The sequence below is a fragment of the Rhinopithecus roxellana genome, chromosome 14, assembly GCF_007565055.1.
Source record: "Rhinopithecus roxellana isolate Shanxi Qingling chromosome 14, ASM756505v1, whole genome shotgun sequence".
In the NCBI taxonomy this organism is placed as follows: domain Eukaryota; kingdom Metazoa; phylum Chordata; class Mammalia; order Primates; family Cercopithecidae; genus Rhinopithecus; species Rhinopithecus roxellana.
Window position 1 is genome coordinate 115,056,044 of NC_044562.1, and position 16,242 is coordinate 115,072,285.

The 16,242-nt window shown below is 38.2% G+C and overlaps 2 protein-coding genes across 3 annotated transcripts in view; both read left to right on the forward strand.

Moving 5' to 3' along the window:
• Window positions 1–16,242, forward strand: part of EPC2 (enhancer of polycomb homolog 2) — a 153,956-nt gene that overhangs the window by 17,923 nt on the left and 119,791 nt on the right. The gene's annotated exons all lie outside the window — the stretch shown is intronic.
• Window positions 10,034–10,963, forward strand: LOC115893227 (40S ribosomal protein S26-like). The gene is made up of 2 exons (XM_030916586.1): window positions 10,034–10,390; window positions 10,708–10,963. Exons 1-2 carry the CDS (start codon window positions 10,251–10,253, stop codon window positions 10,919–10,921), a joined length of 354 nt encoding a protein of 117 aa, XP_030772446.1. The 5' UTR covers window positions 10,034–10,250; the 3' UTR covers window positions 10,922–10,963.

The following is a 16,242-nucleotide window of genomic DNA, read 5'->3' on the forward strand; positions in this document are numbered from 1 at the left end:
TACCAGCTTGGTTGATGGCAGCACACTCTTGTGGGAAAGAATGGGAGAGAATGGTAGAGTAGAGAGTTGATACACGGGACAGACTACTCAAAAGGTGTATCTATTGTGTTTTTGTATTATTACTATTTTTATTTATTTATTTATTTATTTTTTGAGATGGAGTCTCTCACCCAGGCTGGAAAGCAGTGATGCAATCTCGGCTCACTGCAAACTCCACCTCCTGGGTTCATGCCATTCTCCTGCCTCAGCCTCCCGAGTAGCTGGGACTACAGGTGCCCGCCACCACGCCTGGCCAATTTTTTGTATTTTTAGTAGAGACGGGGTTTCACCATGTTAGCCAGGATGGTCTCAATCTCCTGACCTTGTGATCTGCCCACCTCGGCCTCCCAAAGTGCTAGGATTACAGGCGTGAGCCATCACGCTCGGCCAAGGTTTTTTTTTTTTTATTATTTAATGCAAAATTTATGGCTGTAGCTAGCAAAATTCCAGTTTTACTGTACAGATTAAGTTTTTTTTTTTTGGTAAGAATCTATCTTACCACTGAAGCCTGGATCATCACTGGTTTCTTATTCACTCTATAGCAGTAGTCCCCAACCTTTTTGGCACCAGGGACCAATTTTGTGGAAGATAATTTTTCCATGGATGAGGGTGGGAGATGATGGTTTTGGTATGAAACTGTTTCATCTCAGATCATCAGGCATTAGATTTTCATAAGGAATGTAAAACCTAGATACCTTGCATGTGCAGTTCACAATAGGGTTCACACTCCTATGAGAATCTAATGTCGCCACTGATCTGACAGATGGAGCTCAGGGGGTAATGCTTGCTTGCCCTCTGCTCACCTCCTGCTGTGTGGTCCATGGTCTAGGAGTTGGAGACCCCTGCTCTATAGTACATGTTTTCAGTGGTTACTTGGAACTAAGAAAGATCCTAAAGGACTCTGAGTCACCTATTACTCAATTCCCCAAAAGAGGAGGCTCTTATTCTTAGTATAGGCATACTGTTGTGTATTACATGGAATTTTCAAAGAATTAGAGCTTAGTATTTTATGTATAGTGACATTATTTTAGCCAGACTTTTGTGTTTGGAAGATATTGTTAAAAATAATTTTTTAGGCTGGGCACAGTGGCTCATACCTGTAATCCCAGCTGTTTGGGAGGCCGAGGTGGGTGGATTGCTTGAGTCCAGGAGTTTGAGACCAGCCAGGGCAACATGGCTAAACCCTGTCTTCACAAAAAATACAAAAATTAGCCAGGCATGGTGCTGTATGCTACTCGGGAGGCTGAGGTGCAAGGATCACTTGAGCCTGGGAGGTCAAGGTTGCAGTGAGTTGTGATCGCACCACTGTACTCCAGCCAGGGCAACAGAGTGAGTCAATGTCTCAAATAGATAAATAAACACAAACATTTATTGAGGTATAATTGACATACAAACTGCACACATTTCAAGTGTGCAATTTGTTGTGTTGACATTTGTGTTACACCTGTTTTCACAGTCAAGATAATCAACATATCTCATCTCCCAATTCCTCTACCTCCTAGTCTTCAGGCAAACACTCATCTGCTTTCTGTTACTGTAGATTAGTGGTTTGCATTTTCTAGAATTTTATATAAATGGACTCACAGTATATACTCTTTTCTTTGCTCTAGCTTCTTTCACTCAGCATAAATTTTTTTTTTAGATTAATACATATTGCAGCTTGTATAAGTAGTTCAGTCCTTTTTGTTGCTGAATAGTATTTCAATTTATGGCTGTATCACAATTTGTTTATCTTTAGAGTGATGTCTGGCTTTGATCTGTTTTCCTTTGTTTGGGGTAAATAAATACCTGAAGGTGAAATGCCTTCATTGTATAGTAGTTACATTTAAAAGGTTTAACTTTCAAAAGAAAGGATCAAACTGTTCTCCAGAGTGGTTCTACCATAAAGATACTTTGAGACATTTATGTGGTTTAGAACCTTGCTACTTGAGTTTGGTCTGCAGATACGCATTACCTGAGAGCTTGTTAAAATGCTGAACCTCAGGTCCCATTCTAGGCCTGTGAAATCATTCTGTCTTACTCACAACTTCAGATCTAATTCTTGGTTATTTTCATATATAGGTATCTTAGAATAATCTGTATGGGTTATCTGTCTACCCTTAGTATTCAAGGAATGCAAAATAATTTTAGAAATGACTTTGTAAATCAATAAGTAAATTAACTGAACATTAACTAATGTTTTTAAAAGTCAAATACCAGTAATTTATTCACCTACTGTTTTGAATTACTTTTACTACTGTCATTTCCATTCTCGAGTGAGTATTTAAGCTACATTCATGGTAGTGTCACCTTTCTAAGTTGGTGTTGAAGATCGTGGTCTTACTTACTAGCATTAGGAAATTGTTGGTTGAAAACAAGGTTTTCGAAAACCCAAGAATTAGATATGGGAACAAAAGAGTAAACATTTGTTGCATTATCGAGTGGTACAAGTTAGCATTATACGACTTATAATTAAGTTTTCCAAAAGTTGATTTATAATTAAGATATTCTAGAATTATGTTTAGGATAACAGTTTTCTGCACAAGATTGTTTTCTCTTTTATATTTCGGTTTAAGATATCAGTTACTCAGTCCGTTAAAGCCCTGCACTCACACCTCTTCTTCATACCCCCACAGGCAGTTAAGATAGAGCAGCTATGAATGATTCAGTTCTTACTCAGTTAAAATTTAACACAGCTGTTTTTCAGGAGAAAAAAATCTTTACCCTGTTATTACATTCTAAAAGGAATTTATAGTAAATGGGCACTTACCTGTTTAGGTGATAAATGTGTTTAAATATAGTTTTACAGAAAAAACAAACATCAATAATGCTACTCCTTATTTTATTGATTTTTAGCTAAAGCTGATGTGTTTCTTTGGGAGGCAAAGTTAATGAAACTTACGTAATGTTACCTGCAAGCCAGTATTTAGAATATTAGTGAATTGGATGGATAGCATGTTCTTTAGGCCATGTTTTTCAAATTGTCTGTGGTGAAAGACCAGTTTTTATGGTGTTATTTTTATTTTTGTTTTTTTGAAACAGGGTCTTGCTCTGGGTCAGCCCAGGCTTGAGTGCAATGGCATGATCATGGCTCACTGCGGACTTCATCCCCTGAGCTCAAGCCATCTTCCTGCCTCAGCCTCCTGAGTAGCTGGAATTACAGCCATGCTTCACCATGCCTGACTAATTTTTTGACTTTTTTTGTAGAGACTCCTGCCTTGGCCTCCCAAAGTGCTGGGATTACAGGCATGGGCCACCGTACCAAGCCAGAGGATGAATTTTTAAAAAACATTTAATTTATTGCATACCAATACTTTTGTCAGGTACAATAAAAATATGGAAAAAATAAAGATTAGAAAATACAGTTCACAATTTTTAAATTGTTTCAGCACATAAAATTACTCTGATTGCTTTAAACTCTCCTAAATGCTTACACTGAATTTTGTACTTCTGGAGAGTTGCAGTCTGAGTAGCACTGCCTTAAACTGGTGGTTCTCAGAATGTAGTCCCAAATGCACAGCGTCATCAAACATCACCTGGGAACTTAGAAATGCCAGTTGCCTGGTTCCATCCCAGGCCTACTGAATCAGAAATTCTGGTGATTTGGCTCAGCAGTGTGTTGAAACAAGACCTGTAGGTGATTCTGAAGCTGAAACACATGAAACTTTAATAAGCCATTGTTAGACTTTTTTTTTTTCATGCTCAGAAGGTGTTTCCTTCTAAAATGCTGATTATCTATGCTTTTTTGAGTAGGAGCCGGGTAGTGCTTTTATAAGTCTAAACTCTCTTGGAGTGCCAACTATGTAAATGAAAGACTGAAAGACATGATTGGTTATAAGTTAAATCTGTCACAGCTTCTTAGAAAGGAAATAATATGTGTAATTGAAGACTGATATGGTTGAAAATATATGTGCTTAATGAAAAGGAAAATTCTGGTGTTTTCAGATACCAGTAGGATGGGCCACGTTATTAAAATTCTGTTGATAGAATTGAGAAGCTTGTCTTTGCTGTTTCATAGATGAATGAAGACTTTGCCAATCAAAACTCTTCATTGTTGTAAGACCTCAGGGTCTCACAGCAACTGAATCAGACAGCCCCAAGTTGGATGCGTGGCAGGTTGTTTCAGTACAAAATAAAAGGAACTAGCACACTGTTATGTTTCAGACCACTGGAGATTGAAATGGGGTCTTTACAGAGATTGTCTGGATTCTGTTTTTCACTTCAGTGTCCTGTTGTTTGTAACTAGTATATAGAATTACAGTAGTTTTTTTGTGTGTATATTGATTTTGTATCCTTCAATATTGCTAAACTCACTTTTTCTAGTAGTTTTTTTTTTTGGAGATTCCATCAGATTTTCTGCATAGAGGATCATGTGGTCTGTGAATAAAGGCAGTGTTACTTCTTCCTGTCTCAGTCTGGATGTTTATTCGCTTTGTTTTTTTGACTCTTCCCCACTGCCTTTCTTTTGTCAGATGATTACACTGACTAGAAACTCCGGTACAGTATTGAATAGAACTGTTGAGAAGGCTATCCTGAGAAAAATAGTTTGTATTTCACTTCTGTGTGATGTTAGTTGTAGTTTTTTTTGTAATGCCCTTTATCAGATTGAGGACATTCTCTTGTAGTTCTGGTTTTCTGTGAATTTTTGGAATGGATGTTGGCTTTTGTCAAATGCTTTTTCTGTATCTGTAGCGGTGATCATACATTTTTTTGTTTTGTTTTTGTTTTTTTTTGAGATGGAGTCTCGCTCTGTTGCCCAGGCTGGAGTGCAGTGGCATGATCTTGGCTCACCACAACCTCTGCCTCCTGGGTTCAAGCGATTCTCCTGCCTAAGTCTCCCGAGTAGCTGGGACTACAGGCACACACCACCATGCCTGGCTAATTTTTAATTTTTAGTAGAGATGGTGTTTCACTATGTTGGCCAGGCTGATCTCGAACTCCTGACCTCATGATCCACCTGCCTCGGCCTCCCAAAGTGCTGGGATTAAAGGCGTGAGCCACCACGCCTGGTTTCAGTTTTTTTTTTTTGTTAAAACTTATTAATATGGCGAGTTACATTTATTTTGAATGTAAGTCAATCCTGCCTTCCTGGAATAAGCCCCATTTGGTCATGTATTATCCTTTTAATGTATTACTGGATTCTATTTGCCACATTTTTGTTTAGAGTGATTGCATTTCAGCTCGTAAATAGGTATTTGTCTGTAGTTTTCTTTCCTTCCAGTATCTTTTTCTAGTTTTAGGATCAGTCATACTGGCCTCGTGGAACGAGTTGGGAAGTATTCCTTCCTCTTCAGTATTTTGGAAAAAATTGTGTAGAGTTGGTATTGTTTTTCTCCTTAAATATTTGGTGAAATTCACCAGTGAAGCCATCTGTTTCTGGAGTTTTCTTTGTGTGAACTTTTAAAGTACAGTTTGGTTTCTTTAATAGGTATAAGGCTATCAGTTTCTTCCCAAGTGAGCTTTGATTGTTTCATTTCAAGGAATTTGTCCTTTTCAGCTAGTTGCTGAATGTATTGTCATGAAGTTGAGATATTACCTCTTGTTTGTGATATTGGTAATTTGTGCCGTCTCACTTTTTTTTCCCCCTCATCTGGCTAGAGGTTTATCAATTTTATGAATTTTCTTAAAGAATTAGCTTTTGGTTTTATTGATCTTTCTCGGTTGATTTTCTGTTTCATATTTTATTGATTTCTACTTTGATCTTATTTCCTTTCTTTCTTAGAGTTTATTTTGTTCTTCCAGTTTTTTAGGGTTTACGTTAAGACCTTTTTCTGTTCTAATACAGGTGTTTAGTGCTACAAATTTTTTTCCTGTGTGCTGCTTTATTGCATATTACATCCTGTTGTATTTTCATTTAGTTCAAAATAGTTTCTAATTTATTTCTGTTTTGACTTCTTTGAGCCATAGATTATTTAGAAGTGTGTTACTTGATTTTCATCTCTTATGTTTCAACCATTTACATTTAATATGATTTTTAGTAAGGTTAGGTTTGACTCTGTCTCTTACTAGTAGTTTATTCTGGTTTTGTTCCCCTCTCCCTCTTTTTCTGCCACCTTTTGGATTGAATATTTTTAATGAGTCTCTTTTAATCTCCATTGAATATTACACTGTTGGGTGCTGGATATTTTTGTATTCGTGTAAGTGTCCTTGAGCTTTGTTCTGGGATGTAGTTAAGTTACTTGTAAAGGCTGGGCATGGTGGTTCACACTTGTAATCCCAGCACTTCGAAAGGGCAAGGTGGGAGGATTGCTTGAGGTCAGGAGTTTGAGACCAGCCTGGGCAACCTGGCAAGACCCCGTCTCTACAAAAGAGAAATTTTGAAAATTAGCCAGGTGTGATGGTGCAAACCTGTGGTCGCAGTTACTCATGAGGCTGAGGCAGGAGAATCACTTGAGCCCAGGAGATCGAGGCTGCAGTGTGCTGTGTTGGCACCAAAACAGTCATCCGAAAGAGTTTGAGGGACTAGTGCCTGTTCCTAGCAAGACTGGAAAAACCTCAAAATTTGTAAAGTTACTTGTAAATAGTTTGATACCTTTGGGTTTTGCTCTTTTAATTTGTTAGGGAGTCTGAAGCACTGGTCATTCTTGGGTTAATTATTCTCCACTACTGAATCAGTATTTTTTGCTGAGTACTCTATCCAGTGCCCTTTAAATTTTGAGGTTTTTCAGTCTTGTTAGGAACAGGCATTGTGTTCCCTCAAACTCTTTTGGATGGTTGTTTCTCCAGCCTCAGGTAGTTTCTTCACACAGCTGTGCTGATCAGTATACTACTAAATACTCCAGGGAACCCTCTTTAGCGCTCCTGGGTTCTTTCTCCAGGCAGTTCTTTTTCTCTTTGGTACTCTGTCCTGTGAACCTTAGCTGTCTTGGTCTTCTGAACTCTGTCTCAACTCATGAAGTCTACTGAGCTTCATGATGCCTTCTGCCTCAGTTTATTCTCTTGCTCCGTACTCTGGGAACTAACTACTGAGGCAGCCATAAAGATTACTGGCCTTCATTGCCTGATGTCCATTGTCTTAAAACCCATTGTTTTATTACTTTGTCAGGGTATTTTGTTGGTTGCATCAGGTGGAAGGGTGAATTTGGTCCCTGTTACTCTTTTTTTTTTTTTTTTGTAGTTTTAAAATTGAAAAACAATTCATATAATGTAAAATTCTATATTTTAAAGTATACAAGTAAGTGTTTTTTAGTATATTCACAGTGTTGTACAACCATTATCACTATTTTGTTTCAGAACATTTCTATCAGCCCCAAAAGAAACCTCTTACCCATTAATACGGGTTCATTTATAAGATAGGGTTTATTTTCTGTTTCTTTTTGTATTCCCTGTTGAGTTCTTTCTTCCACATCCCTGTTGATTTTAATTTTTATTTTTTGAGCATGTCAAACGTGGTTCTAAAATTTGGGACTTTACAAAGGGTATGCTTAGAAAAATTTCCCCTCCTCTCCTCTCCCTTGTCTCTTCTCTCTCCTCCTCTCTGTCCTCTCCCCTCCCCTCGGTCTCACTCTGCTGCCCAGGCTAGAGTACAGTGGCAAGATTTCTACAGCCTCAACTTCCAGGCTCAAGCAATCCTCCCACATCAGCCTCCCAAGTAGCTGGGACTACAGGCATGTGCCACCTATTTTTGTTGATTTTTTGTAGAGACTAGACATCAGTGTGTTTCCCAGGCTTATCTTGAACTCCTAGACTAAGCAGTCTTCCTTCCTCAGCTTCTGAAAGTGCTGGGATTATGGTGTGAGCCATTGCACCCAGCCCCTATTCTTTCTTATTCTTAACTAATACATGAATAATTTTTATGATGGTTTCTTGGGTACTTGGGAAGAAGGGGCCATTTGGGCATAAAGTCTGATATATAGGTGTAAGATCAACCTTATTAAGTTGCTTAGCTGTTCACTTGATTTGTTTTATGCTGATAGTGGTATATTAAAGTTTGCTATTATTAGTGTGTTTTTATCTATTGGTACTTGGATATCTGGTAGCTTTTGCTTCATAAAATGTTTGCTACTTTACCTGCTATAACAATAATCATAAATGCTAAATCTCTGTTGTGAATTGTGATTTTTTTTTTTTTGGTAGCATTAAAAAGTCATCTTTTTGGCTGGGCATGATGGCTCATGCCTGTAATCCCAGCACTTTGGGAAGCCGAGGCAGGTGGATCACTTGAGATGAGGCGTTCGAGACTGGTGTGGCCAACATGGTGAAACCCTGTCTCTACTAAAAATATAAAAATTAGTCAGGCGTGGTGGTGCACACCTGTAATCCCAGCTGCTCAGGAGGCTGCGGCAGGAGAATTGCCTGAACCTGGGAGGTGGAGGTTTCAGCGAGCTGAGATTATGCCACTGCATTCCAGCCTGGGCAACAGAGCAAGACCCCGTACCATACCCCCCAAAAAGTCATCTTTTCTATGGTCATATTTAATTTTGTTTAGCTTGAATTCTACTTGTCTTGTATTAGGATTTGCTTGCATTTCTTATTGTCTCCATTTACCTGGTAAACTTTGTCCATCCCTTTGTTTTTACCCTTTCTTAACCGTCTTTGAGTAAGCTCACAAAAATTCAGCTTATTCTGTTTTTTCCTCTTCCTCCTCGCATTTTTAGTTGCATTATTTTCATTTTGAGGAAGTTTTTTTTATATACAGTGTATAGTTGAGCCTTAGGTTACAAGCCAAATTGAAAACCTTTTTGTTTTAGTAGGTGAGTTAAATCCATTCACATTTGTTGATGTGCCTGAATATGTATGGGATATTGGCTTACAGTTTTCTTAAAGTATCTTTGAGTTTGAGAAGGATTTGTGTCCATCCTTCTTGAAATGTTTGGTAAAATTCTCCAGTGAAGCCGTCTGGTCCTAGGCTTTTCTTTGTTGAGAGGTTTTTTGATTACTGACTCAGTCTTCTTAATTATAAGAAGTAGTTAAAAGTAAGTCTTATAATTGTTATATGCTACTGGTGAATTAACTCATTTGTCTTGATGTGTCTTTATGTCTTTTGATGGTTTTTGACTAAAGTCTTTTTTGTCTGATAGAAGTATGGACATCTCTGCTTTCTTTTGGTTACCATTTACGTGGAATATCTTTTTCCATCTTTTCACTATGTTTGTCCTTATGTCTAAAGTGAATCTCTTATAGATAGCACGTGCTCGGAGTCGTTTTGTTTTTCACTCCATTCATCTACTCTGTGTCTCACATGCTGACTTCCTTTGTGCTTCATTGATTTTTTTTTATAGTGACATATTTTTCTTTCTTAATTTTCTTGAAGGTAGTTGTGGTGTGATTATCATGGGGATTACATAAAACATCTTACAGTGGTAACAGTCTAAAAACTTAAAAGCAATTTATTTTCGTACACAAAAACTATGCCTTTTGCTCACCACCACTTAATATTATAGTGTCAAAATTACATTTTTTTGTGTTAAATTTAAATAATTTGCATACCACCATTATAGTAGTATAGGTTCTCTATTTGCCTATATATTTACCTAGGTTTTATATTTTTGCATGGTTTCTTGTTGTCTAGCATCCTTTTGTTTCAACTTGAAGGAATCCCTTTAGCAATTTTTATAGGAAGGGTCAGTAGCAATGAACTCCCTCAGTTTTCACTTATCTGGGAGGTTTTTATTTGTCTTTCATTTTTGAAGGACATTTTGTCAGATACATCATTCTTTTCTGGCAGTTTTTTCTCTCAGCCCTTTGGATATATTATCCTGTTTCCTGAACTGTAGCGTTTCTGCTGAGAAAGGCACTGATTATGAGCTCTCCCTTGTACATGACAAGTTGTTTTTCTCTTACTTTCAAGATTCTCTGTCTTTGACTTTTGACAACTTGATTGTAACTATTATAATGTATCTCAGTGTGTGTGTGTTGTTGGGCTGTTCTAGTTGGAGTCCTTTGGGCTTCCTGAATTTGGATGTCCATTTCCTTTATTGGATTTGGGAAATTTTTGGCTATTATTTATTCAAACAAGCTCTCTGTCCGTTCTCTCTCTAACCTCCTTCTTAAGCTCCTGTAATGTGTATATTGGTCCACTTGATTGTATCCCATAAGTCCCTTAGGCTTTCTTCATGTTTCTTCATTCTTTATATTCCTCTGACTCAAAAATTTCAAAAGACTTGTCTTTGAATGCACTGACAATTTGCTCTGTTTGATCAAGCCTGCTGTTGAACCTCTCTAGTAATGTTTCCAATTAAGTTATATTCTTCAACTTTAGAAGTTCTGTTGGATCTTTTAAAAACTAATCTATGTTGCTCTCTTCGGTCCGTACGTCCAAGATGACAAAGAAAAGAAGGAACAACGGTCGTGCCAAAAAGGGCCGCGGCCATGTGCAGCCTATTCACTGCACTAACTGTGCCCGATGCGTGCCCAAGGACAAGGCCATTAAATTCGTCATTCGAGCCGGGCGTGGTGGCTCAAGCCTGTAATCCCAGCACTTTGGGAGGCTGAGACGGGCGGATCACTAGGTCAGGAGATCGAGACCATCCTGGCTAACACGGTGAAACCCCGTCTCTACTAAAAAAAATACAAAAAAAAAAAAAACTAGCCGGGCGAGGTGGCGGGCGCCTGTAGTCCCAGCTACTCGGGAGGCTGAGGCAGGAGAATGGTGTAAACCCAGGAGGCGGAGCTTGCAGTGAGCTGAGATCTGGCCACTGCACTCCAGTCCGGGCGACAGAGCGAGACTCCGCCTGGAAAAAAAAAAAAGAAATTCGTCATTCGAAACATAGTGGAGGCCGCAGCAGTCAGGGACATTTCTGAAGTGAGCGTCTTTGATGCCTGTGTGCTTCCCAAGCTGTATGTGAAGCTACATTACTGTGTGAGTTGTGCAATTCACAGCAAAGTAGTCAGGAATCGATCTCGTGAAGCCGGCAAGGACCGAACACCCCCTCCCCGATTTAGACCTGCGGGTGCTGCCTGACGTCCCCCACCAAAGCCCATGTAAGGAGCTGAATCCTTAAAGACTGAGACAGACTATTCTCTGGAGAAAAATAAAATGGAAATTGTACTTAAAAAAAAAAAAACTAATCTATGTCTTTGTTTATTCTCATTTTACATTAATCATTTTTCTGATTTATTTATTTATTGAGACGGAGTCTCACTCTGTTACCCAGAGTGGAGTGCAGTGGTGTGATCTCAGCTCACTGCAGCCTCTGCCTTTCGGGTTCAAGTGATTCTCATGCCTCAGCCTCCCAAATATCTGGGATGACAAGCGCGCATCACCACGCCCGTCTAATATTTTTGTATTTTCAGTAGAGATGGGGTTTTGCTGTGTTGGTCAGGCTGGTCTCGAACTCCTGACCTCAAGTGATCTGCTGGCCTCAGCCTCCCACACCCACAGGTGTGAGCCACCATGCCTGACTTTCTGATTTTATTTACTTGTCTGTCATTGTTCTCGTGTAGTACATTGATCCTCTTTGTGACAGTTATTTTGAATTTTTTGTTAGATAATTCATAGATCTTCTTTTAGGTTGTTTTCTTGATTTAGTTTCTTGCTTTATTGGGCTGTTTGCTTGCTTCTTTATGTGCCTTATTTTTTGCCATGACTTTTGAAAAAACAGGCATCTCTTCCAGTCTTTACAAACTGGTTTTGTCTAAGAGAAGACCTTTGCAAATCAGTCCAGCTAGAGATTCTGGAGATGCATCTTTGTTGTACTTGTACATGTAATTTCCCAATTAGAGAGGTTTGCTAGTTTCTTTTTCAGGTGTTTGTACTCTCTTGCTCCCTCTTGTCTGTGTGTGTGATACTGCAGATTCTCTGGTGCTGCAGCAAGCCACTGAGTTCTTTTGTTCTCTACAGTCTCCAGGTTTCCAAAGTATGTTGGTTAAGTCAGTACTTCAAGTCAGGAAGACAGAATTAGTCCCTTCTACATTCCAAATCAGATGGTCAGAATATTGGATGCATTTTCCACTCTTCCATTTCCTTCCAGAGGGAAAAGCCATAAACTGGACACTTTCTCCTCATCATACCAAGTTGTGCTGTCTTCTACCTGCTGTTCTCCGGTGCTGCACAGGTTCTCTGGTGCTGCACAGGTTCTCTGGTGCTGCACAATGTTGCTGAGCCCAATTCTGTTTGGACCCCAGGTATCCAAAGCATACCAGTCCATCAGGCAGACTCCTGAAAAGCCAGAATGTTGGACATAAGTTTCACTCATCTCTTTCTCTCCTGAGGAAGAAGCCATAAGTTGTGCTTTTTCTCCCAATAGTGTTGATGTGTGCTGGCTTTGGGGAAGGGCTTATGGCCTTTTAAACCCATTTCAATGCACATGTTCTTGGCTTTGAGCTTGCCTGGGGTACTACCATTTCTGAACTGCTTTCTGGCTTTCTCAAGGCTTTTTGGACTGTATATTGTGCAGTCGGTATGTTTGTGTGGGAATGAGGTATGGGGCTTACTCATCCTCCATCTTGCTCCCTTCACTGGTATGTAACTTCGTAGTCTTTTGTTCCTAGAAGGTTTTCTGGAATATAGTTTTGAATATTAGTTCTGTTGCATTGTTTTGTTCTTTAGGAACTCTAATTATATGACTGTCATTCCTTCTTTGCCTGTTGTACATTCTGCTTGCCACCTTCTGTCTTACTCATTTTATTTCTCTTTATCTAATTTTCATTCAACTGGGTATTTGACCAGCTTTATACAGCACACTTAAAGGTTTTTTGGGATATAATTTTCATGGGGCTTCTAATAATTGTGGTCTTTATTTTTGAGTTTTTTCTTTTTCTTCCATTCATGAGTTTAATCAACTCTTCAAATTTCTTTCTAGGTCTTCCTACCCCTGCCTTTTATGTTCTTATTTTTGGAGATTTTCATATTTCAGGTGATTTTTTAATTTTCATATCCCTAAATGCTACTTTTGAGTATATTAGGTTTGGAGCATTCTTCTTGAACATTTTTTTTCTCCCCTCCCCAGAATAAGAGTTGTTCATCAGTAGAGGTATAGCTGAATCTTGTCTTCTCGTTTTAAGATAATTGAATAGATTTATTAAATTTTCTTCTGTTCATGTTTTTTTGGATTTGAGGTATTCACAACATTCTTAGTTCAGTGGCACCCTTTTCTATCTGTGTAGAATGATGGGCTTTCAACAAGTAGGCAAGGAAGTGCTTTTCTCATTCTAGCTCTTTCTAGCTGGTGTTCGTAAATCCCTATCATCCCTGGTTTTCTGTGGGACAGATGGGCCCAGTATTATACAGCACACTTATAGGTTTTTTTGGGATATAATTTTCATTGGGCTTCTAATAATTGTAGTCTTTATTTCTGAGATTTTTTTTCTTTTTCTTCCATTTCTCCTGCTCTTTTCAATTTTAGTTTCCCAGAATTTTGCTGCACTCTTGTGCTGATGGCTTATCTCATTCTCTTTGTGATTGTGGCTTTATACGTTTTTTAGTCCATTACTAATAAGTTTACATTATAAGGTGGTAGAGTATATAAGTATAGGCATTCAGTCAGCTATCTTTAGTTGGGAGTTTTAAAATAGCAATGAATAATCTTTGGCTCTGTATGTATCCTAATTCAGTGGATAAATCCTGAAAGCAAGTAAGTTGGGGCATGAACTTGGTAAGATGGAAAAGCGCCCGACAAGTAAGGATTCAAATTTCATTCTTGTTGGTTTCTACCAGTGTGGCCATAGAACCTTAGTTCATTCGTCCCCAAAAGAAAAACAACAACAAATGCAACAACATACTTCTTCTCTGCATCTTGGTGCTCATTGTGTATGACTAAAAATCATGAATTACTTAGTTTTTTTTTTTAAGTCTGCTTTATTTACCATGTAATTTCATGTTTTCAGGGGAAAATAAAAAGTAGAAAGTGTATAATGTCTTTACAGAAACTCAGAAAAATGCTTAAGCATAATTATAGTAGGTTTCAAAAAGATTTTTCAGAATGTCAAAGTAGCTATAAGAAATGATTTTGTGTATCTTGGTGGAGAGATGTTTCAATTAAAATGCAATATTTTTACAACATAAAAAACAAAAGTAATACAGATTTACTATAGAAGATTTAGAAAATACAAAGGGCACACAGAAAAAAACAACAGTCACTGATGAGTTAGCATTTTGTGGTATATTCTATTCACTAGGCTCCTTTCTCTGCATATATATTTATTTATATTTGCTCATGTTATTTTATAACCTGCTTGTTTACTTCATATCCTAGTTATTTTTTTAAGTAGAGATCTAAGTTATGTTGTTTTTTTACTGCTGCCTAAGCAAGAGTTCAATCTTAGGTGCATAGTGTGATTTACGTAAGTAATTCCCTGTTTATTGACATTTAGGTGCTCTCTGTCTCTGTCTTTTTGTCTTATAAACAGTGCCATGATGACCATTTTTATACAGCCATTATTACCCACTTTTTTTGGGGGGGTGAATTCCATAAATAGAGTTGGTGGGTCAAAGGGGGGGTATCTTTTTAAAGGAAAGAAAATCAAGTAGTGCCTGTGCTTGAGTTTTAGTTATTTTTAAAAGCCTAGTAACCTACCATATAATGCAGCATGTAATGATGTAACAAGGAATTGATATTACCTCTGTCTACTCTTTCCCCAAAAAAGACAAACCAAAACTCTGGTACCTACTTCCAGGATTCTATGTGTTTACAACTAGTTATGTTTATTATACGAAGCACAGTCCTCTAGAAATGATATTACTGTATTTTCTTGTTGTTGTTGTTGTTGTTTTTTGTTTTTTGTTTTTTTTGGTTTGAGAGACTGTCTCATAATCTGGTGAAAGAAATGAAGATGAGATTTATTTTTAGAGCTAAATTTGGTCTACAAGTTAAATTGAGGGAGGATGTCTTGATCTGGCTCCTTCATTTCTGACTTCAGCCCCGTCATCTGCCAACTCTGTTAACAAGAAGAGAGTCATCTGTGATCTGTTTAAAAATGTTCTCATTTATAAAATTAAAATAAAATAAGGCCAGCATGCTGGCTCATGCTTGTAATCCCAACACTTTGGGAAGCTGAGGCGGGCTAATTGCTTAAGGCCAGGAGTTCAAGACCAACTTGGGCAATATAGTGAGACTCCATCTTTAAAAAATGTTTAAAATTATCTAGGTGTGGTGGTATGCACCTGGCTAAGGCGGGAAGACCACTCGAGCCTAGGAATTTGAGGTTACAATGCACTATGATCATGCCACTGCACCCCAGCCTGGGTGATAGCGTGAGACCCTGTCACTAAAACAAAATAATATTGAATCCTCATATATTAAATATATATTTTGATAATTGGATAGTATCTAAAAATGTTTTGTACTTTGGGGAAAGTGAAGTATGTATCCAAAGAATCTTTTTAAATAAATATGCTGCCATTTAGCTCAGTTTCTTCTTATTACCCGTATCTGTAGATCATCAGCATTACCAGGATGGGTTTTTCATCTTTAACACTTCTCTGGTAAGGGTGGAGTAGTTAAAGAACCCTGGAATCAGAGTCTTTAAATTTGATTCTCTTGTAAAATGATGCCATAACTAAGAGCAAATCACTTGTTTCTTGAGTCTCATTTATAAAACAATATAAATATCTACCAATACATCCCAAGATTGTGAGGACCTAATAAGCACACGATTGCAGAGGCTGTCTGAGAAACGTAAAACATTACATAACTGCAAGGTGACATTGTATATTTCATCACTTTCTGTGATCAGCAAGGTGAGATGTGAGAAAAGTATAGGAAAACATGGGCTTAAATCGTTAGGAATTACTGATTCCAGGCTTGGCTTCCTAGTTCCTTGATGTCGTTTGTTGTTGTAGGTGTGTGAATCTCACCGTCTTGGTGCAAAAGTTTGTTTTTTGAGAGAAAGGGTCTTGCTATATCTCCCAGGCTGGAGTGCAGTGGTGCAGTCACAGCTCACTGCAGCCTCCCATTTCTGTGCTCAAATGATCCTCTTGTCTCAACCTCCCAAGTAACTAGGACCTCAGATGTGAGCCACCACATCCAGCTAATTTTTAATTTTTTTATGGAGACGAGGTCTCACCATGTTGCCCAGGATGGTCTCGATCTCCTAAGCTCAAGCGATCCTCCTGCCTTGCCTCCCAAAGTGTTGGTATTATAGATATAAGCCACTGCTCCTGGCAAACGTTTTTGCTACTAATAGATTCTCACTAAATTTGTAGTAATACTTGAATGGGAAAATGTATTTGGTGCTCCAACTTGGAATTCTGCCCTATTAAGAAAAACGTATTTCTGCCTGGCACTGGAAGCCCTTTTTTCAACTACTTGCCTTTTTATTTTTTATTTTTTACTATTTCTGGAC